Source organism: Piliocolobus tephrosceles, chromosome 21 (assembly GCF_002776525.5).
Source record: "Piliocolobus tephrosceles isolate RC106 chromosome 21, ASM277652v3, whole genome shotgun sequence".
Lineage (NCBI taxonomy): Eukaryota > Metazoa > Chordata > Mammalia > Primates > Cercopithecidae > Piliocolobus > Piliocolobus tephrosceles.
The window spans coordinates 47,776,900-47,800,151 of NC_045454.1; the positions used below are offsets into that span (position 1 = coordinate 47,776,900).

A 23,252-nucleotide genomic window follows, 5' to 3' on the forward strand; every position below is an offset into this window, starting at 1 on the left:
GGGCACCTGTAATCCCAGCTACTCGGGAGGCTGAGGCAGGAGAATGGCGTGAACCCGGGAGGCAGAGCTTGCAGTGAGCCGAGATCGCACCACTGCACTCCAGCCTGGGCGACAGAGCAAGACTCCATCTCCAAAAAAAAAAAAAAAACAGAAAAACTGATGGGGTGGCAGCTTCAGCGGCTGAGCACAGCAGATCCCTCCGCAGAGACAAAGGAGCGGGCAGCCGGCTTCGGGTCCCCAGCCTGGTCCCCGAGTGGGCAGCCTTGTATGCTGTTAGGAACTCGAGGGTGGGGCCCTAGATCCTGATTACCATCTCGAGACAGTGCCAAGCTCTGGCCTGAACACCCGCAGCCAAGGACGCACGTCTCAGAGCCTGAGTACCCAGGCCCGCCCACCTGCCATGACTCACTCGTCGTATTTCACGTGGTAAATGACGTCCGCGTCCTCCAGTGCGGGGCTGGACGTGGAGCTACAAGGCTCATCCCGGGAGGCGGCCTTCCGTGTCACCCTGACCACCTGCGCCTCAAACCACGCTCCCATGTTCGTGTCCCGAGCATCGACGTACTCGTTGACCTGTGAGGAAGGAGGGAACTCTGGCATCCCAGCGGGGTAAGGAAAACTGACAAGAGACCACCTTGGTTCTCGGACACTGAGATGCTCTGGAACTGGGGCACCAACTCAAATGCCCACAGCGAGGTTTCTCCTCCCCGGCTGGGAACCCAGGCCCGTGAGAAACCAGCCCCAGCGAGGGTGATGGGGATGTGGGGCCAGGGGCCATGGACTGTCTTCACAAAGGCCCCTGCAGTTCTGCTTTAGCCACAGCTGCTAGGAGGCTCTGAGAGACCAGAGCTGCCCATTTGTCAAGAGAAGCTGGAAATTCAGGCAGGGCGTCATGGCTCACGCTTGGAATCCTGACACTTTGGGAGGCCAAGGCAGGTGGATGCTTGAGCCCCGGAACTCAAGACTAGCCTGGGCAACATAGTAAGACCCTGTGTCTACTAAAAAATAAAACAGACTGGGTGTGGTGGCTCACACTTGTAATTCCAGCACTTTGGGAGGCTGAGGCAGGAGGATCACTTGAGGCCAGGAGTTCGAGACTAGCCTGGCCAACATGGCGAAACCCTGTCTCTATAAAAAATACAAAAATTAGCTAGGTATGGTGGCACACGCCTACAATCCCAGCTACTCAGGAGGCTGAGGCACGAGAATTGCTTGGACCCGGGTGGTGGAGGTTGCAGTGAGTCGAGATGGCACTACTGCAGTCCAGCCTGGGCAACAGAATGAGACCATGTATTAAAAAAATAATAAAATTAGCTGGGTGTGGCGGCACACACCTATAACATCGGCTACTCAGGAGGCTGAGGGGGAAGATCACTTGAGCCCACAAGTTCGAGGCTGCGTGAGCTGTGATCACACCACTGCACCCCAGGCTGGGCAACAAAGTGAGATCCTGCCAAAAAAAAAAAAAAGAAAGAAAGAAAAGAGCTAGAAATCCAGATCTTTCTGTGACAATTCCTGATCTTACATGGTGGCAGCAAGTTCAGAAACGTCACAGCCAGGCCGGGCTCGGTGGCTCAAGCCTGTAATCCCAGCACTTTGGGAGGCTGAGGTGGGCGGATCAAGAGGTCAGGAGATCGAGACCATCCTCGCTAACACAGTGAAATCCCGTCTCTACTAAAAATACAAAAAAAAAAAAAAGAAACATCACAGCCACTGCAAGCTTCACAGATAAAACACCTGCAGGCCCCCACACAGGACTCTGCTCTAGAGGTCCACAAAGGAAGCTCAGGGTACTGTGTTCCCCTTAAGGAACGTGCAGGAAACCACCCCTTGACCATTTCTCCCCAGCCAGAGCTGGAGAGGGGCATGGGAAGCCCCTCCCGTGGGCCCTGGTTATGCAAAGATCAGAATGGCAGGAGAATGTCCAACCCCAGAGCAGCTGCAGAGGGGAGGCGCACCTTGTACAGCCCCAACTCCGTCTCGTCCCACATGTCCTCATCGGCTGGCCTGTCAGTCTCGGCGGCTGCCTCGCCGTGGGTGGAGGACTTGTCCGACTCACTCTGGCCCAGGCAGCAGCCCGAGTCAGTGTCGGAGAGTTCGGAGTCCCGCTCCTTGGCGCTGTGGGGGAGGACGAGGCTCTGGCGGACCAGGAGCTGGATGGTGTCGTTCAGGCGGACCTCATAGTCGAAGAGGGTATGGCCGTCCTCCATCTGCAGGGACACCAGAGGCAGATGCTGTTCAGCCACCAAATGCCAAGTGGGCATCTGTGGGCACGTCGTGAACCAAGCACTATGTCCCAGCCCTCGTGGGGGGGGCAATCTGCATCAGAGTAAAGGGCCATGATACCTGGACCATGCCAGAGGGCTTTTGGCACCGCATGCAGGACACACCCAGGAGCACAAAACAACATTGCGGGGCACCACGCATAGCATACATGGGGGTCTCGGGAGTTTTTTCTGATACTTCGCGTTTACGGCAGCTTTTGTGACAGTGTATGTGTGTCACCTCTGTCACTGGTTCTCAACCAAACATGATTCAGACGCCAGGGGATGCTGGGCCATATCTGGGACATTTGTGGTTGTCGCCACTGGGAGAAGCTCCTGGCATGGAGTGGGTGGAGGTCAGGAACTCTGCTCGGCACCCTGCAGTGCCCAGGACAGCCCCACTGTCCAGTGCCGAGACGGAGAGACCCTGTCCCACCTGAACGGCAAGAGGCACATGCCAGCATCCATGAGCTTCCTGGGTAAGGCTCCAGTGCCAATCTCACCTGCCAGGGCACCTCCTCCGAGCCTCAGCTCCACCCCTTTGTGTGCCTTTATCCTGATGCCCTCATCCCCTGGGGCCCGTCCCCAGCCTGGCTCCACAGCCTGCCCCCCAGGTCACCTGACTCAGCAGGTGTGCAAGGAGGAGCTCATCACCTGAGCTGTATCTGGTGGCTGGAGAAGCCGAGGCATTTTGTCAGAAGCTGCCCATCCACACTCCACCAACCCCCAACAAGGACCCCTCTCCCGGTGGTTTCCCATCTAGGACGCCCTCCCGGTGGTTTCCCATCTAGGACCCCCCTCCCGGTGGTCTGCCATCTAGGACCCCCTCCCGTTGGTCTGCCATCTAGGACCCCCTCCTGGTGGTCTGCCATCAAGGACCCCTCTCCCGGTGGTTTCCCATCTAGGACCCCCTCCCAATGGTCTGCCATCTAGGACCCCCTCCCGGTGGTCTGCCATCTAGGACCCCCATCCCGGTGGTCTGCCATCTAGATGACCCCAAGGCAACAAGTTCCTCTCCCCTGGCACTGCGGACATTGGGGCCAGGTCCTGGATCATTCTCTGGGGTGGAGGCGTCCTGGGCACTGCAGGGTGCTGAGTAGCATCCCTGACCTCCACCTACTCCATGCTAGGAACACCCCATAGTTGTGACAACCACAAATGTCCCCAGACATCATCCAGTACAGGGTAGGGGGAGTGTGACATCACCCTGGGTGAGACCCCTTGGTTAGGGATTCCACAGGCCCCCAAGAGACTCCTTATCCCATGATGCTCTGCCCTACTGAGGTCCCAGGAGGCTGCACACATTAAAATCCACACACTGACTGGGAAGGGAGAGAGGGAGTGAATCCCAGGAGCTGGGGGTCCCCCGGTTTCCATCATCTGTCCTGTCGGGAGTTTATCCTGTGCCTGGTGCAAGCAGGATTGGACTTGGTTGGTTTCTGCGTAATTAACACAGGTTTCTCAACCTCAGCATGGCTGACATCAGGGCTGACCACTCGGGGGGATGGGTCTCCCGCTCTGGGCACTAGACAGTGGGGCCGTCCTGGGCGCTGCAGAGGCACTAGAGCGTCCCTGGCCTCCACCAGTCATGACAACCACCGATGTCCCCCAGACATCACCTTGTGTCCCCTAGAGGCAGAAATGCCCTCGTTCAGGAGCATTCTTAGGAAAAGGGAGGAGAGAAACATACATGGAATGTCAGCTCTTCCTCATTCCATCCCTTGGAGTTCCAAGGCCTGAGGGCTGTTCAAATACAAACAGCATGGGGGTCACAGTGAAGGCCAAAGCCCTTCTCTGCAGGCTTTCTTTCTTTGTTCACCATCGACCTAAGAACCTGATAAAGGCTGACTCATCTTTTCCAGAAAAAAAAAAAAAAATTTTTTTTTTTTTTTTGAGATGGAGTCTCACTGTCGCCTAGGGTGGAGTGTAGTGGTGCTGTCTCAGCTCACTGCAATCTCCATCTTCCCGGTTCAAGTGATTCTTGTGCCTCAGCCTCCTGAGTAGCTGGAACTATAGGCATGAGCCATCACACCTGGCTAATTTTTATATTTTTAGTAGAGACAGGGTTTCGCTACATTTGCCAGGCTGGTCTCGAACTCCTGAGCTGAACGGGTCCACCCAACTCAGCCTCCCGAAGAGCTGGGATTACAGCATGAGCCACGGTACCTGGTCTGATTTTTTTTTTTCTTTAGAAAGGATCTCGCTCTGTTGCCCAGGATGAAGTGCAGTGGCGCAGTCGTAGCTCACTGCAGCCTCAAACCCTGGGCTCAAACGATCCTCCTGCCTCAGACTGCTGAGTAGCTGGGACCACAGGCACACATCACCCATGCCCAGCTAATTTTTTTAGAGATGGGGTCTTGCTGCGTTGCCCAGGCTGCCTTTGAACTCCTGGGCTCAAGCAAGTGATCCTCCAGGATTGGAAAAACCCGTTTGAACATGTGCATACCCACCCACAGCTACAAGGGTTTCAAGGGCTACTCCGAAACCCACCATAGATGTCGAGGGCCCAACAATACCTGCTTCAGCCCTTCTGTTCTCCCAGCAAGCAGTGAATGCCTCCAACATGCTAGGCACTGCCTGGGTGCCAGGAGGTACCAGGACCGGCTCTCTAGCACAGAGCAGCTGGCTTCGGGGAGAGGTGACACGGATGGAGAGAAAGAGGCATGTCAACCTGTATATGCAGGTTCACACAACATCACAACAGCCAGAGGGTGACAGCAACCCAGGTGTCCATCAACAGGTGAGGGGACTGAGGCTGGGCGCGGTAGTTCACGCCAGTAATCCCAACACTTTGGGAGGCCGAGGGGGGGCAGATCATGAGGTCAGGAGTTCGGGACCAGTCTGGCCAACATGGTGAAACCCTGTCTCTGCTAAAAATACAAAAATTAGCCGGGCATGGTGGCGGGTGCCTGTAATCCCAGTTACTTGGGAGGCTAAGGAGGAAGAATCACTTGCTTGAACCTGGGAGGCAAAGGTTGCAGTGAGCCGAGATCATGCCATTGCACTCACTCCAGCCTGGAGAAAGAGCAAAACTCTTGTCTCAAAAACAAACAAAAAAAAAAACAGCTGAGGGGGATCAACACAACGTGGCCATCCATGCGTTAAAATGTAACTCAGTCCAGGCGCAGGGGCTCACGCCTGTCATCCCAGCACTTTGGGAGGCCAAGGAGTGCAGAGCACCTAACGTCAGGAGTTCAAGACCACCCTGGCCAACATGGTAAAACCCCGTCTCTACTAAAAATACAAAAATTAACCGGGCGTGGTGGCAGGCGCTTGTAATCCCAGCTACTCCGGAGGCTGAGTCAGGAGAATTGCTTGAAGCTGGGAGGCGGAGCTTGCAGTAAGCAGAGATCGCGCCACTGCATTCCAGCCTGGGCAACAGAGCAAGACTTCGTTTAAAAAAAAACAAAAAACAAAAAAAAAACAAAAAAACACCATGAAGCTGACTTAAAAAAAAAAAAAAGAGGGCACTGTGGCTCATGCCTGTAATCCTAGCACTTTAGGAAGTCAAGGGCAGAAGTGGGAGGATCGCCTGAGCTCAAGAGCTAAAGACCAGCCTGGGCAACATATTGAGACCCTGTCTCTACTAAAAATAAAAAAAACTAGCCTGGTGCGGTGATGCACACCTGTAATCCCAGCTACTTGGAGACTGAGGCGGGAGGATCACTTGAATCCGGAAGGTAGAGGGCGCAGCAAGCTATGATCATGCCACTGTACTCTAGCCTGAGTGACAGAGTAAGATCCCATCTAGAAAAAAAAAAAAAAAAAAAAAAAAAAAAAAGGAAAGAAACCCATCTGAAACTCCTGCCTGTTACATGTACTACTGTACAACTCCAGCCGGATGATATTCTGGAGGAAGCAAAACCGTGGCAACCGTAAGATGGTCAGCGGCTGCCCCAGGCTGGGGTCAGGAAGGCTAACTCCATGGAGCACAGGGGATTTTTAGGGCTGTGAAATGACTTCGTATGACACTGTAATGTGAATACATGTCATCACACATCTGTCTAAACCATAGAACATGTAACACCGGCTGGGCACGGTGGCTCACGCCTGTAATCCCAGCTCTTTGGGAGGCCGAGGCGGACAGATCACAAGGTCAGGCGTTCGAGACCAGCCTGGCCAATATGGTGAAACCCCGTCTCTACTAAAAATACAAAAATTATCCAGGCTGGGTAGTCCCAGCTACTCAGGAGGCTGAGGCAGGAGAACCACTTGAAGCCGAGAGGCGGAGGTTGCAGTGAGCCAAGATCATGCCACTGCACTCCAGCCTGGGTGACAGAGTGAGACACTGTCTCAAAAATAAATAAATAAATAAATAAATGAAAGATGTAACACCAAGGGCAAGCCCTGGTGTAGACTGTGGACTCTGGGAGATGAAGATGACTCCACAGAAGGCCATCCATTATAACCAATGCACCGTTCTGTGGGGGAAGCTGACAGTGCAGGCGGCTATGCCTGTCAGGGCAGGGGATCTACGGAAACTCTGTGCTGCCTGCTCAGTTTTGCTGTGAACCTAGAACTGCTCTAGAAAATCAAGTTTATTAATTTTTTTTTTTTTTAAATGGGGCTGGGTAGGCCGGGCGCGGTGGCTCAAGCCTGTAATCCCAGCACTTTAGGAGGCCGAGATGGGCGGATCACGAGGTCAGGAGATCGAGACCATCCTGGCTAACACGGTGAAACCCCGCCTCTACTAAAAAATACAAAAAACTAGCCGGGCGAGGTGGCGGGCGCCTGTAGTCCCAGCTACTCAGGAGGCTGAGGCAGGAGAATGGCGGGAACCCGGGAGGCGGAGCTTGCAGTGAGCTGAGAGCCGGCCACTGCACTCCAGCCTGGGCGACAGAGCGAGACTCCGTCTCAAAAAAAAAAGTGGGGGGTGGCTGGGCACAGTGGCTTACTCTGTAATTCCAGCATTTTGGGAGGCCGAGGTGGGCAGATCACTTGAGGCCAGGAGTTCGAGAGCAGCCTGGGCAACATCACCAAACCCCGTCTCTACTAAAAATACAAAACTTAGCCAGGCATGGTGGTGGATGCATGTAATCCCAACTACTCGGGAGGCTGACGCAAGAGAATCACCTGAACCCAGGAGGTGGAGGTTGCAGGTGATCTCGCCACTGCACTCCACCCTGGACGACAGAACGAGACTCCGTCTTAAAAATAAATAAATAAATAAATAAATAAATAAATAAATAAATAAATAAATAAATAAGAGAGAGACAAGTCAAGTGCCCCCAGTATCACTGGGGCAGGGAAAGCAGCACAGGACAAGCCACACGGAGCTCAGAGGGACGGACAGGGCACTCATCTGCATCCGGGCCAGCACCTCTGTGGCCAGGCACACCCCCCTTGCCAAAGCTGACATTTGGGGTGGGATCGCTCTCTGGAGTGGGGCCATCCTGGGCCCTGTAGGGTGCCAACCAGCACTCTGGACCTCCACCCACTCCACGCCAGGAGCGCCCCTGAGTCATGCATGTCCCCAGACATCCCCCAGTGTCCCCTGGAGGGGAGAATCGCCCGCAGTGAGCACCCAAGCTAGAGCGGCCCTCACGTGTGTCCGAAGACCACGTGAGCAGAGGGGCAGCTGCTCGCCCTGTGTTTACAGCAGCATTGTTTGCCAGAAGAGCATGGGCATCCTGAGCTCCAGCCAGCGGGAGCACAGCTCAGCTGCGTGGGGCAGCCAGGGACAGCCAAGCAGAGGGGTCTCAGCACACAAGGGAAACCAGCCCACTGCAGAGGACAGAAAATACAGTCCCAGCACCACCAAGACAGAGGACCGGTTGGGGGTGCAGCCCTGGGCAAGGGGCAGCCTGGAGAGCAGGCGGCCAGCAGGCCAAAAACCAAGTGACCTGGACAGCAGAAGGCAGGAGGAGGAGCGGACGGAGCCAGGAGGGGGCCAGACGGTCGGACTATCTTGCCAGACTCAGACAGAGGACAAGTCGGGGAGGAGAGAGACCGAGGAGGGGAGGCCAGGGCGGCGGAGTCAAGTAGGCAAGCAGGGCCGATGAGAACTGGCAGCAGGTGGACAGGGGGGCAAGGGCTGTGGACTGGGCAGACAGGAGGGATCCAAAGAGGGGCCCTGGTCAGGCTAATGGGCAGCCCTTGACCCGCAGGAGCAGCTAGGGGAGCCAGGCCTGCAGTCCCAGCCCATCCCCTCTCATCTGTCACTAAGGACAGCATCCATGCCACCCTCACTGGGCCTGACCCACCGCCCCTCCATGACTTCAGCCCTTCCTGCATCGGAAAGGTGAGGTGGACAGAAGCACCTTGCTTAGCATGGGCTACGTAGGACGGACAGGAAGTGTCTCCCAGTACAATGGTGTAGACAGGGGCAAATCAGGCAGGGAAGTGGGGATGGGGCCTGGCCCAGGCTTGCACCAAACTCTGACTCCAGAATACGACTCACGAGCTGGCTGGGCAGCCTCCTGATGCCACTTCTGGAACATTCCAGAAGGGACCCGTAGCAGGCAGGAGGAAGCTTGGTTATGGTTCAGTTCTGACTCCACAGGTGAGAGAAAACACGGTCAGTAAGGCAGTCATTGTTCTAAAGTTATGGAGTCAGGCACAGTGGCTCACGCCTGCAATCCCAGCACTTAGGGAGGCCGAGGGCGGGTGGATCACCTGAGGTCAGGAGTTTGAGACCAGCCTGGCCAACATAACAAAACCCCATCTCTACTAAAAACACAAAAAATTAGCTGGGCATGGTGTCAGGCGCCTGTAGTACCAGTTACTCGGGAAGCTGCGGCACAAGAACTGCTTGAACCCAAGAGGCAGAGTTTGCAATGAGCCGAGATCGCGCCACTGCACTCCAGCGTGGGCAAGAGAGCAAGATTCCATCTCAAAAATAAATAAATAAATAAACAAACAAACAAATACATTAAAAACAAAAGGCTGGGTCTGGTGGCTCACGCCTGTAATCCTAGCACTTTGGGAGGCCGAGGCAGGAAGATCACTTGAGATCAGGAGTTCAAGAACAGCCCAGCCAACATGGTGATACTCCATCTCTACTAAAAATACAAATATTAGGCCAGGCACGGTGGCTCAAGCCTGTAATCCCAGCACTTTGGGAGGCCGAGACAGGCGGATCACGAGGTCAGGAGATCGAGACCATCCTGGCGAACATGGTGAAACCCTGTCTCTACTAAAAAATACAAGAAACTAGCCAGGCGAGGTGGCAGGCGCCTGTAGTCCCAGCTACTCAGGAGGCTGAGGCAGGAGAATGGCGTAAACCCGGGAGGCGGAGCTTGCAGTGAGCTGAGAGCCAGCCACTGCACTGCAGCCTGGGCAAAAGTGCGAGACTTCATCTCAAAAAAAAAAAACAAGGCCGGGCGCGGTGGCTCTCAAGCCTGTAATCCCAGCACTTTGGGAGGCCGAGACGGGCGGATCACGAGGTCAGGAGATCGAGACCATCCTGGCTAACACGGTGAAACCCCGTCTCTACTAAAAATACAAAAAACTAGCCGGGCGAGGTGGCGGGCGCCTGTAGTCCCAGCTACTTGGGAGGCTGAGGCAGGAGAATGGCGTAAACCCGGGAGGCGGAGATTGCAGTGAGCTGAGATCCGGCCACTGCACTCCAGCCCGGGCGACAGAGCAAGACTCCGTCTCAAAAGAAAAAAAAAAACAAAAAAAAAAAAAACAAAAATTAGCCGGGTGTGGTGGCGCACGCCTGTAATCCCAGCTACTCAGGAGACGAAGGCAGGAGAATCACTTGAACCCAGAGGCAGTGAGCCAAAATTGCACCATTGTACTCCAGCCTAGGTGACAGAGCGAGATTCTGCCTCAAATAAATGAATAAAATAAATAAATATGGCCGCGCACGGTGGCTCACACCTGTAATTCCAACACTTTGGGAGGCCAAGGCAGGTGGATCACGAGGTCAGGAGATCAAGATCATCCTGGCTAACACGGTAAAACCCAGTCTCTACTAAAAAGAAAAAATACAAAAAATTAGCCGGGTGTGGTGGCGGGCGCCTGTAGTCCCAGCTACTCGGAAGGCTGAGGCAGGAAAATGGTGTGAACCCGGGAGGCGGAGCTTGCAGCGAGCAGAGATCGCACCACTGCACTGCAGCCTGGGCCACAAAGCGAGACTCAGTCTCATAAATAAATAAAATACAAATAAAAATCAAGTTTTTAAGACTTGCCTTGTATGTGGTCAGTTTCCCTAAGCACTCCTTGTGGCCTGAGAAGAATGTGTTTTCTTTCTTGCTGGGTTAAGATTTCATCCATGTCATTACAGTAACCCTGTTACTCATTTTGTTCAAATCATCTATATCTTTATCAATTTTCTTTTTCTTCTTAAAACAGGGTCTCCCTCCCTGTTGCCCAGGCTGGAGTGCAGTGGCATGACCATGGCTCACTGCAAGCTCGACCTCCTGGGCTCAAGCAATCCTCCCGCCTCAGCCCCTACGAGTAACTGGGACTACAGGCATCGGCCATCACGTCCAGAAAGTTTTTTGTATTTCTTGTACAGACAGGGTTTCTCCATGTTGCCCATGCTGGTCTCAAATTCCTGGGCTCAATTGATCCTCCCGACTCAGCCTCCCAAAGTGCTGGGATTATGGGACTGAGCTACCATGCCCGGCATCCTGACCGACTTTTTTTGTTTTTTTGAGAAGGAGTTTCACTCTTGTTGCCCAGGCTGGAGTGCAATGGCACAATCTCAGCTCAATGCAACCTCCGCCTCCCAGAGATTCCTTCAAGAGATTCTCCAGCCTCAGCCTCCCAAGTAGCTGGGATTACAGACCTGCGCCACCACGCCCAGCTAATTTTCTATTTTTAGTAGAGAGGGTTTCTCTATGTTGGTTAAACTGGACTCGAAATCCCGACCTCAGGTGACCCATCCGCCTCGGTCTCCCAAAGTGCTGGGATTATAGGGCTGAGCCACTGTGCCCAGCATCCTGACCGATGTTCTTTTTTTATCTTTTTTTTTTTTTTTTGGAGACGGAGTCTCACTCTGTCGCCAGGCTGAAGTGCAGTGGCACGATCTTGACTTACTGCAACCTGCACCTCTTGGGTTCAAGCGATTCTCCTGTTTCAGCTTCCCGAGTAGCTGGAACTACAGGCGAGTGCCACCACACCCAGCTAATGTTTGTATTTTTAGTAGAGACGGGGTTTCACCATGTTGGCCAGGATGGTTTCGATCTCCTGACCTCGTGATCCGCCGGCCTCAGCCTCCCAAAGTGCTGGGATTACAGGCGTGAGCCACCGGGCCCGGCCCTCCTGATCGATTTGCTATCTGCATGATCTATAAGCCACTGGGGAAGATGCATTGAAATGCCTGTACCTATGATGTCTGTGTTACAGTTACAACATCTGTAACCTGCTTCAAAATGATCCAGTAGGAGCCGGTATGGTGGCTCACATCTGTAGTCCCCACTGCTTGGAAGGCTGAGGGTCACCTGAGCCCAGGAATTTGGGGCTGTCATGCAAAATGATCACTTCTGTGAACAGCCGCTGTGCTCCAGCCTGGGCAACACAGCAAGATCCCATCTCTTAAACAATCCAGTCAGGTAGAGGTAAGTGGCTAGGGTAGAAATGAGCAAAATGAACAAGATCAGACACAGCAGCAGACGACTACTTCAGAGGGTGATGGGTACATGGGACTTTTTTTCTTTTTTTTTTTTTTGAGACGGAGTCTCACTGTCACCCAGGCTCAAGTGCAGTGGTTCAGTCTCGGCTCACTGCAACCTCCGTCTCCTGGGTTCAAGCAATTTTCCCACCTCAGCCTCCTGAATGGCTGAGAGTGCAGGCGCATGCCAGCACACCTGGCTAATTTTTGTATCTTTGGTAGAGATGAGGTTTCACCATGTTGGCCGGGCTGGTCTCCTATCATTGACCTAGTGAAGTTAAATGTTCCTTTTAAATGATACCACTATAGCCCTAACTCAAGGTCTACTACTGTGCCTAGTAAAAGGAGTGACTTAATCTAAAACCCACTTGCCGTTTTCGGCAAAACGAAAAACATTATTAGAAAAGTTGGCCGGGCGCGGGGGCTCAAGCCTATAATCCCAGCACTTTGGGAGGCCGAGACGGGCGGATGACGAGGTCAGGAGATCAAGACCATCCTGGCTAACACGGTGAAACCCTGTCTCTGCTAAAAATACAAAAAATTAGCCAGCCGTGGCGGCAGGTGCCTGGAATCCCAGCTACTCGGGAGGCTAAGGCAGGAGAATGGCGTAAGCCCAGGAAGTGGATCATGTGGTGAGCTGAGATCGCACCACTTGCACTCCAGCCTGGGCGACAGAGCAAGACTGCCTCAAAAAAAAAAAAAGTTAAAATGGGGCTGGGTGCAGTGGCTCACGCCTGTAATCCCAGGTGTGATTTGAGAGGCCGAGACGGGAGGATCACTTGAGTCCAGAAGGTGACGATCACCTGGGCAACATGGCAAAACCCATCACTACAAAATTTACCTCTAGTCCCAACTACCTGGAAGACTGTGGTGGGAGGATTGCTTGAGCCCAAGAGGCGACGGTTGCAGTGAGTTGAGATCGCGCCACTGCACTCCAGCCTGGGAGACACTGATACCTTGTCTCAAAAAAATATATATATATGAGGTCAGGAGCAGTGGCTCAGGCCTGTAATCTCAGCACCTTGGGAAGCTGAGGCAGAAGGATCATTTGAGGCCAGGAGTTCAAGACCAGCATGGGCAACATGGCAAGACCCCATCTCTACAAAAATGTTTAAAATTTGCCAGGTGTAGTGGTATACAGCCTATAGTCCCTGCTACTAGGGAGGCTGAGACAGGAGGATCACTTGAGCTCAGGAATTCGAGGCTGCAGTGAGCTAAGATCGTGCCACCATACTCCAGCCTGGGCAACAGAGCAAGGCCTCCTCTCAAAAAAAAAAAAAAAAAAAAAAAGACGGCCGGGCGCGGTGGCTCACACCTGTAATCCCAGCACTTTGGGAGGCCGAGGCGGGCGGATCACAAGGTCAGGAGATCGAGACCATCCTGGCTAAGACGGTGAAACCCCATCTCTGCTAAAAATACAAAAAATTAGCTGGGCGCGTTGGCAGGCGCCTGTAGTCCCCGCTACTCGGGAGGCTGAGACAGAAGAATGGTGTGAACCCGGGAGGCGGAGCTTGCAGTGAGCCGATATCACGCCACTACACTCCAGCCTGGGTGATGAGCAAGACTCCATCTCAAAAAAAAAAAAAAAAAAAACACAAACAAAAAAAAAATCAGCCACGCATGGCGGCTCACGCCTATAATCCCAGCACTTTGGGAGGCCAAGGTGGGCAGATAACTGGATGTCAGGAGTTAGAGATCAGCCTGACCAACACGGGAGAAACCTCATCTCTACTAAAAAGTACAAAATGAGCTGGGCGTGGTGGCGCATGCCTGTAGTCCCAGCTACTCGGGAGGCTGCGGCAGAATTGCTTGAACCTGGGAGGTGGAGCTTGCAACCAGCCGAGATCACACCACTGCACTCCAGCCTGGGCGACAGAGCGAGACTCTGTCTCGAAAAAAAGAAAAAGAAAAAAACAAAAAAAATGAAAACTTAAGACTAAAAGCTTGCTGCACCCCCCCCCCCCCCCCCCGCCCCCCCCTCCCCCCCCCCGGCGCCATACTCGGGGGATCTCTTTCAGGGTGCCGAACGCTGCCTAGCGGCACAGCAGGGACGATAATAAATGCCTCCAGGTTTGAGGAGCGGTGGTTGTCCAGTTGGCTTAGAGACAGCAACTTCCGGGATAGAAACAAGACGTTTAGGAGCTCAGCAAGAACCGTGTAAGCCTCGAACCAAGAGGGACCTCCAGCCGGAAGAGAGCGCCTGCAGAGGCCTGACGCGACCTGCGGGGAAGGAAGTAAGAAACTGCTCTGCCTTCCTGGGGGGCAGCCACAGCTCCTGCTGGCTCGTCTCAGTGCCTCCGCGGCAACCTCAGGTGCGGGCAAGACAGACAGATGGAGGAAGAGGGGAGGAAGCAAAACCGATGCGGGAGGATCCCAGCGGCCCTGTCACCGCTGAGACACTAGAGCGGCACTTCGGAGGTCAGTGAGGTCAACATGACCGCCACCAAGACACTACCATTACTGTCGCTGCCACTTTCCCTCTTGCGGTCTCAGGAGGGCACAGGGGCATCTTTGGAGGCTGCGTCACCAGGGACGGCTCCGCCATGTTGACAGCTAAAAGAGGGGGCACGCTTGTCTTGTGCTTTGAATTTCTCAGCTTTCAATTTATTTGTTGTTTTTTTGCTTTTTTGTTTTTTTTGAGACAAAGTCTCACTCTGTCTCCCAGGCTGGACTGCGGTGGTACAGTCTTGGCTTACTGCAGCCTCTACCTTCCAGGCTCAAGTGATCCTCCCACCTTGGCCTCCCAAGTAGCTAGGACTACAGGCATGCGCCACCACGCCCGGCTCATTTTCATGATTTTTTGTAGAGACGGGGTCTTGCCACATGACCCAGGCTGGTCTCAAACTCCCAACCTCAAGCAATCCTCTTGCCTCAACCTCCCAAAGTGCTGGGATTACAGGCATGAGCCACCATGCCTGGCCTCAATTTTTAACACAGTGACAACCGACAGAATCCACAGACACAGGCTCCTGGGGCTCTCGGATCATTCTGGAAGATGTAAAGAGGTCCTGAGATCCGTTTGAGAACCCCTGACCTGGAAGGACGCCAACAATGGCGCACGTAAGGATCTGTTCCAACACATTTCACAGCAGCATTCTTCCTAGCCAGAAAACCCGGACACACCAACTGAGGCTGGATCAAAGTATGCAATCTAATTGACCAACTATGTCCACAGGGACAATTCTGGCCTGCACCTACTTTGTTTTGGTTTTGTTTTATGGGGTTTTTTTTTTTTTTTTGAGACGGAGTCTTGCTCTGTTGCCCAGGCTGGAGTGCAGTAGTGGGACCTCAGCTCACTGCAACCTCTACCTCCCAGGTTCAAGCGATTCTCCTGTCTCAGCCTCCTGAGTAACTGGGACTACAGGCATGCGCCACCACATCCGCCTGATTTTTGTATTTTTAGTAGAGACGGGGGTTTCACCATGTTGGCAGGCTGGTCTCGAACTCCTAACCTCAGGTGATCCACCTGCCTTGGCCTCCCAAAGTGCCGGGATTACAACCGTGAGCCACTGCACCCGGCCATACCTGTTTTTATAAATCAAGCTTTATTGGAACAAAGCCACACCTACCCATTTACCGATTGTCTACAGCTGCTCTGGGGCCACAACAGCAGTGGTGAGTAATCCTAACAGAGGCCTTGCCCTCTAACAGGGAGCCCTCCTGGGGGAGGGATGCAACAGTGGGTGGGAGCTGGTGGTGGGGACCCTCCCTTCTGCAGCCAGAAGGGCAGGTCTCTGCAAGGGGGCTGTCCAGTGGGGACACCCGAGGCATCACTATGACAAGTGACCCTTGCAAGGCCATTCCCAGGCCACCATTTCAACTGAGGCATCAGACTGACTCTAATCCTGCCTTTGAGGCATGGAAGTCTCAGGATATTTGTGGTTGTCATGACTGGTAGGGTAGGGTGCTCTGGTATGGAGTGGGTGGAGGCCAGGGATGCTGCCCAGCACCCTGCAGTGCCCAGAACAGCCCCAGCCAGAGGATGACCTGGCCCCAAACAGCCACAGTACAGAGCGGGAGAAGCCCTGTGCTAAGAGATTTATTTCACTTTCATTGTGAGCCCGGCACGGGGCTCACTCCGCCCTTCACATTCATAACCTCATTGAATTCGCACTGCGCTGCAACGTGGTGGGTATTAGCCCTGTCTAAAATAAGATGATGTGGGAGCTGGCGAGTCTCTGGCCAGGGATGCTGAAAAGATTACGTACAGTGCAGTGTTGTACCTGAGCAGGTTAAAGGTGCCACAAAAGACAGCTATTGTTATTTTGATGTGCAGCCAAAAAGAAAAAAGATTGGGGGATGGGGAGCTGCAGATGCCTCTCCGGTTGCCTACGCTGGACCGTCGCCCAAAGTCACTGCCCTCAATCAGCTCCCTGCATTCCCACGCATCAAGTGACATCACCGCCACCCAATTCAGCCCAAGTGAGGCCACCACAAGATCCTCCATATTCCGAGACAGATCCAACTCTGTTCTGCTCTGGGGTCTCCATCAACTTCACCGTAGACCTTGCGCTGCTAGGCCAAGTTTCTTTAAACAGGACAAAAAAAGGACTGAACACTCTAGAACATTCTATAAGGACAATGGCCCATTTGCGCCCACCAGGAACTGCGTTGCTTTCTATCACATGAGCCTGGGTGCCTGCAGAATTCACGTGGCACTGGGAGGTGCTGCTGTGTGCCTCTGTGCCCCCTTCCCTCTACTGTCCAAACCTCCCTGCCGCCAGCTCACTTTCCGAGCCGTCCAAGTGGGTAAACTGCATCACCTCTCTGTGGCCCAGAAGACAGAAGCAACGACACAATCTCTTGAAAGCTACTGCATGGGGGCCGGGTGCAATGGCTCACACCTGTAATCCCAGCACTTTGGGAGGCCAAGGGGGGTGGTGAATCACCTGAGGTCAGGAGTTTGAGACCAGCCTGACCAACATGGAGAAACCCCATCTCTACTAAAAATAAAAAATTAAAAAAAAAAATCAGCCAGGTGTGGTGGCGCACACCTGTAGTCCCAGCTACTCGGGAGGCTGAGGCAGAAGAATCGCTTGAACCCAGGAGGCAGAGGTTGAAGTAAGCCGAGATCATGCCATTGCACTCCAGCTTGGGCAACAAGAGCAAAACTCCGTCTCAAAAAAAAAATAAAAATAAAAAAGCTACTGCATAGGGAACAGCCACAGGGTAAGGGATCTAAGAGGCGGTTATGAAGGTTACGTAGGAACACGGAATCTTTTCATAACTACCAGAGCTGACCTGGGAGACGAAATTCAGTGTTAAGAGCCCAGTCTCAGAAACCAAAATCCCAGGTTCCAATCCCAGCTCCCTGTTCAGTCCGGGTGAGTTCCCGTAGGGCTAGGTCCAGGTGTCATAACTGCCAACATCCTGACAATTAAAAGCACAATGTACGTTGGCCAGGCGCAGTGGTTCACACCTGTAATCCCAGCACTTTGGGAGACTGACGTAGGTGGATCACCTGAGGTCAAGAGTTTGAAACCAGCCTGGCCAACATGATGAAACTCCATCTCTATTAAAAATACAAAAAATTAGTCAGGCGTGGTGGTGGGCACCTGTAATCCCAGCTACTTGGGAGGCTGAGGTAGGAGGATTGCTTGAACTTGGGAGGTGAAGGTTGCAGTGAGCCCAGATGGCGCCACTGCACTCCAGCCTGGGCAACAAGAGTGAAACTCTGTCTCAAAAAAAAAAAGAAAGAAAGAAAAGCACAATGTGGCCGGGTGTGGTGGCTCAAGCCTGTAATCTCAGCACTTTGGGAGGCCGAGACGGGCGGATCACGAGGTCAGGAGATCGAGACCATCCTGGCTAACACGGTGAAACCCCGTCTCTACTAAAAATACAAAAACTAGCTGGGTGAGGTGGCGGGCGCCTGTAGTCCCAGCTACTCCGGAGGCTGAGGCAGGAGAATGGCATGAACCCGGGAGGCGGAGCTTGCAGTGAGCTGAGATCCAGCCACTGCACTCCAGCCCGGGCGACAGAGCAAGACTCCGCCTCAAAAAAAAAAAAAAAAGAAAAAAGAAAAGCACAATGTATGTGTCTAATTAACATAAGCGTTCCTGTCATTGTCACACTAAACTTAGAGATGTGACAGAAACTATTGTATGACTCAAGTATTATGTTACAAATGAGGGGAGATAGGGGTTTTGGGTTGCATGGATGTAGACATTTGTCAAAATTATTCAGTCTGTTTAACATCTGTTTCACTATATTCAAAGTTTTTTGGCCAGGCACAGTAGCTCATGCCTATAACCCTAACACTTTGGGAGGCCGAGGCAGGAGGGTCACTTGAGCCCAGGAGACTACCCTGGGCAGCATAATAAGACCCCATCTCTACAAAATATACAAAAACTAGCCAGGCATGGTGGTACACGCCTATAGTCCTAGCTACTTTGGAGGCTGAGGCTAGAGGACTGCTTGAGGCCAGGAAACTAAGGCTGTAGTGAGCTGTGATCGCGCCACTGCACCACAGCCTGGGCAGAGTGAGATCCTGTCTCAATAAGAAAAAAAAAAAAAATCAGTGAGAACAGAACCAAAAACAAATACTGAGCTCTAGTTCTAGTTACTGATGGTGTGCTGCAGTAATTAAGGGAAAGGTAGACTGGTGTCTGCAACTTACTTTGAAATGCATCCCAGAAAGATGGCTTGATGGGCATAGAGAAAGACAGAACGCTTCATGATAAACCTCATATGTCAGAATATCGATGGTAAAATCTACATGGCAGGTGTGTTTACGTGTTTTCCCATTCCTGCATGGGTGAAATGCAAAAATTAAAATGCTAGCTCGGTGACTGGCATAGAGTGGATACTCAGCATTATCTCCTCTCCTGAACTTGGGAGCATGAGAGTCCAACCCGCCATTGAGCTACGCCGTGAACTTAGCAGGTCTGTGCAGGCTACAGAAACTTTGTGAAAGGAAGCCTTCTGTGCTAACCCAATAGGCTGAGCAGCAAATCAAAATCAGTTTGGATGCCACAAAGGGAGCACGCATCGTAGGAGGAGGGAGGAAGAGAGCGCCAGGCGGAGCTCCTCTGTTGAGCCCAGCCCTGCCTCTTCCCTGCGCGCACGCGGCTGCACGATCAACTCCCCAAGTTCTTCAGATCGCCTCCTCCCGGGGCAGGGCGGGTTAACTCAGATTCTTACAACTCAAGTCATCACGTCTCTTACGGGAAGAGGGCTAAGGAAGGTCTACGGCGTGCAAGCCAGAGAAATTAATCATCAGATCTCATCTGGAGTGAGCAGGCATGATCCTCCCAGCCCCCAAAAAACCTGGCCGGGCGCGGTGTTTATTTTCCAACCTAGACACCAGATGGCAGCAGTACCCGGTTCAAAATCCAACAACAACACGGTGGGGGTACACGCAGCTCAACTGACAACTTTTAATCCAGTTCCAGTAGTCTATGCCCGTCCCCACGGTCCAACCATCTCCAGCAGATGGGACCTACACCTTCAATCACACTGTTTCATCCTGCCGGGAAACCCCACTCACAGTATGTCCCACAGTCCCCCACAAAAACACCAACCAAAGTAGAACCTCCAACCCCCCCAGGTGCCAATGGAGGGAGCGTCCCAAACGTGGCAGCTATGAAATCAAAGGGGGCCATTTTAAATGCAACGAGGGGCTGGGCAAAGAACAGAGAAAGAGATGAAGGCCGGTGGACCCCTCGGGGACCACGCGCCCCAGGTCACCAGCAGCCGCAGCACAGCAGGCTCAGAGTGGCGGAAATTCCTGATTAGGGAGCGCCATCTCCAGACTCTGAATAAGCTAATCCAAATTTTTAGAAAAAAACACTCTGGGGTCTGACGCTTAACTGGTACAGGCTGTGAGTAATTAATTGGTGGTGGATATTTAAAAAAGAAAACCCGGTCCCTTCCGTCCTAGCTACGGGATGGTCCTGGGCCCTTTCTCGAAAATTCCTCAGTCTTCCATCGGCCACCTCCAAAACTTCTTTCTCTAGCCATTATTTTGAGGGGGAGCTTTGAAAAATTAAGTTTAAAAGCCCAGACCCTATAGATTCGAGGACCAGCCGCCAGCCCAGCATGTCAATCTGTGAGTCCTCCCTTTGTTCCTTCCTCTCGCAGGCATTTGAGGTTTCTGTGGACTTCTCCTTCCGGGAGAGGTGAAGTGGGACCGGACGAGGTTGTAGGGGGAGAGGTGGGAGGGATAAAGTATCGGCTGGTGGCTGCAGAGGCGCGGGGCCTGGACCAGGCATAGAACAAAGGTGCTGGCGGCGGGTGTACCTGTTTGCCCCTGTAGAACAACCTCTGCAGGCCTGGCTCCACGTGGAACAGCTCCTGGATCTTCCGCCTCAGCTCCTCCACCTTGGTCAGCCTGGACAGCGAGTCCACCGTGTGGGTCTGCCTCCCGTCCATGGTCCGAACCTGGATCCACATGGTGTCGGCGCTGAGGGAAGAGACAGCAAAAACCCCAGATCAGTTTTACCAACACCTCCAAGCCATACCATGCTCTAAGGAGTCGGGGTTGCTTTTGTCCGGCCTGTGGACACCAGGAAACTCCCAGGATGCCCTCCCAGTCCTCCTATACAGCCAGACCCCGGCCAGGGCCAGACACAGTAAATTAAGGACTTAAGGCATTAACGACTAGCCAAGTGTTGAAGATTGAGGAGGAAGGAGAATGAAAAGAGGGAATTGAAAAGAAAGCAAAAGGTCCAACCCATCCCTCCTTCCCCACGACCAGAGGAGGAAGGAGGCCTGGGCCAAGTGGCCGAGTTGGTTCCTTTACTCATTTCATTCATTGATTCATTCATTCCTCGGATTCCTATTTACGGAAGAGGGAATCCCAGAAGTCCAGCGCGGGCCGGAACTTCAGAAGTCCCGGGGGAACTCAACCAAGTGCGACTGAGACGAAAAAACCCCACGCGAGATACGCGGGCCCCGGGACCCCTCGGTGCCCGCCCCCCCCCCCCCTTGCTGCCCCCCAAACGCGCGCGTGCGCGACCGGGCCCGCCCCGCGGTGGCCATGGCAACTGGCCGCCCGTCCCGGCCACCCCCGCGCGCGCCCCGCGACTCACCTCGGCCCCCAAGTCCCGGCAGCTCGCGCCCCTCCAGACCCTAGACCCCCGGCGTCCCTCCCGCACTCCCACCGGTCAGCGCGGGTCGCGCCAGCAGCCCACGCCCACCCCCGCCGCCGGGACTACCAAGGGGCCCCAGCTCAAGTCCCGCCCCCCTTCACTTGAGCCGCCTCTTATTGGCTCCGCCGCACCCGGCTGCCCCGCCCCGCTCGCCCCCCATTGGCCCAGATGCGCCCGGGGAGCTCAGGGCGCGCGAAATCGGGCTCGGGCGCGACAATTGAATCGCGGGGAGCCCCGCGCGCAGGCGCGGAGCCTGACATCCTCCCCGGCGGCTGGCTGGTCCCTCCCCCACCCGGTGCGCTCGACCCCCAGCCGGGCTCCGGGGACGCAGCGCTGGTCCCGGCTCCAGCCGGGTATGTGTCGGGGAGCGACTCCCGAGGGTTAGGCGGAAGGGGAGGCCCTGGATCCCGGGACAGAGTGAGGGACACGAGTGCGCCCGGGTTGGCCGCGCGGGAAAGTTTTGCAAAGTCCCCGAGCCCTGTGCGCCCGGCCCAGGCTGGCACCCCGACCTGGCGGCTCACCTCTCTGGTCGCCGCGAACCGCTTGTCTGTCTGCGCGCCCGGCCCGGCTGGGGATAGCTATGAAGCCGCGTGCGTGGCCCGGACCCCGCGCGGACGTGCGTGCGACCCGGAGCGCCCGCTCGGCAAATGCTGCCCGCCGCGCTGCCAGCTGCTCTGATTTTTTTCCCGCGAAAACTCGGCATTTGGGAGTTGCGGGGCCGCAGGAGGCCGTGCCGGGGGCGGGCGCCTGCCTCCTGATTGGCCGGCGCTGTGGCGGGAAGCGAGAAAGAGGGTGGGGGGCGCCCCCTCCTCTGTCCACGGCGCCTCCGCCCAGCGGGCCACGGCTCCGCCTAGCCCTGCGCGCTCTGCTGGGCGCGCCCAGCGTGCAAAGGGTCTGCGTGGCAGGGCCTGGTCACCCCCCGCACGTGGGCCCCCCCCAGGAGCCTTGGGGACCCCCCAGGATACAGACCCCCTGACCTCTTAAGTCCAAGTCCGTTCGCAAGCCCCCAGTCGCACGCATTGACCAGTAGGTCTAAGAAGGCCGGAATCAATGTGTAAATACTGCGAGGGAATGTGGGGGGCCCCTAGGAGACCACCTGCACCCCGATGGCTCGCCTGATCGCCCCAAGCCCCACTGCCTGGCGTCAGGGCCTGCCGGGGCTCTCCACCCTACCCACCCGCAGGGCTTGTTTGCTGTCTTTTCCCGCCTCGTTTTCCCGCCTTCTCCAGGCTGTCCAGGCGGGCAGGGCTGCCCTGCCCCCTCCGCCCTGTCTATTCCACTCTGACCAGTCCTGGCGGGCACACGAGTGACCTGTGCTGGACACCTACAAAGCAGCCGGACAGGTTGCTCAGAGCTGCAGAACCCAGGGGTGTACGTGGCAGACCCAGTTGGTGGTCTCAGGGAGGAAAAATTCCCATCTGGGGGAGACAGGCAAGAAATGAATAAATAAAGCAGATAATTTGAGATGATTCCTTATAGGAGAGTGAGCAGCAGCCATGAGTTGGGAGGCGGGGAGAGAGGATACTCTGTCACTGGGGCCATTGCGGTGGGCCTCTCAGAGAAGATGACATTTGAGCTGGGATGGGAGATGAGACTCCAAGGACAGATGGGTCTAGGAGGGAAGGTCAAACCCAGAGGCCGGAAAAGGCTTAGAGGTGTCCAGGGAGCAGGAAGGGGCTGGTGTGGTTGGGGCCCACTGAGCAAAGGGGTGGGGGAGTTGAGGTCAGAGGGGTGATATATAATACCTTGAAGGCCACCGGCGAGGACTTTGGTCTTTCTCTTGAGAGCTGTGAGCAGAAAAACGTTGAGTTCCCACTTAGCTTTTTATAGTTTCTTCATCACTCTGTTATCGCCTCTATCTGGTCAGTGGGACTTCTGCTATGTCCCTATATAGGAGACAGATCATGGCCCCCAAAGATCTGTGTCTCTAGACCCCCACGTCCTCATCCCCAGGATCTGTTAATACAGTGCCTTACACAGCTAAAAGGACTTTGCAACTTTGCAGGTGTGATTCAGTTAATGATTTTGAGTTGAGGAGCGTCTCCTGGGTGATCCAGGTGGGCACAATGTCCTTAAAAGGTCCTAATAAGTGAAAGAGGGATACAAAAAGGTCAAAGTCAAAGGAGATGGGAAAGTGGAAGCAGGTTTTACAATGATCAGGCCAAGGGCTGGGCGCGTGGACTCACACCTGTAATCCCGGCACTTGGGGAGGCCAAGAAAGGCGGATCGCCTGAGATCAGGAGTTCGAGACCAGCCTGACTAACAAGGAGAAACCCTGTTTCTGCTAAAAATACAAAATTAGCCTGGCGTGGTGGTGCGTGCCTGTAATCCCAGCTA

General features: G+C 54.3%; 2 protein-coding genes across 7 annotated transcripts in view; one reads left to right on the top strand and one right to left on the bottom strand.

Moving 5' to 3' along the window:
- UHRF1 (ubiquitin like with PHD and ring finger domains 1) overlaps nucleotides 1-21,656 on the bottom strand; it is a 67,217-nt gene extending 45,561 nt beyond the window's left edge. The window contains exons 1-4 of one of the 6 annotated variants that reach the window (XM_026455521.1): nucleotides 21,437-21,656; nucleotides 20,065-20,227; nucleotides 1,959-2,210; nucleotides 410-573 (exon numbers count right to left, since the gene is read on the bottom strand). In XM_026455521.1, the coding sequence (XP_026311306.1) occupies nucleotides 410-573; nucleotides 1,959-2,210; nucleotides 20,065-20,227; nucleotides 21,437-21,618 (761 nt within the window). In that variant the 5' untranslated portion in view covers nucleotides 21,619-21,656. Of the gene's footprint in view, nucleotides 1-409; nucleotides 574-1,958; nucleotides 2,211-5,890; nucleotides 5,907-11,541; nucleotides 11,774-13,812; nucleotides 14,059-20,064; nucleotides 20,228-20,855; nucleotides 21,008-21,436 lie in introns of those variants that run through there. The other 5 variants (XM_026455522.2, XM_026455524.2, XM_026455523.2 and 2 more) reach the window with 5 other exon arrangements.
- The window catches only part of ARRDC5 (arrestin domain containing 5), a 31,030-nt gene continuing 21,588 nt past the window's right edge, over nucleotides 13,811-23,252 (top strand). The window contains exon 1 of the mRNA XM_031934764.1: nucleotides 13,811-14,244. Coding sequence (XP_031790624.1) covers nucleotides 13,887-14,244 — 358 coding nt within the window. The 5' untranslated portion in view covers nucleotides 13,811-13,886. The remainder of the gene's footprint in view (nucleotides 14,245-23,252) is intronic.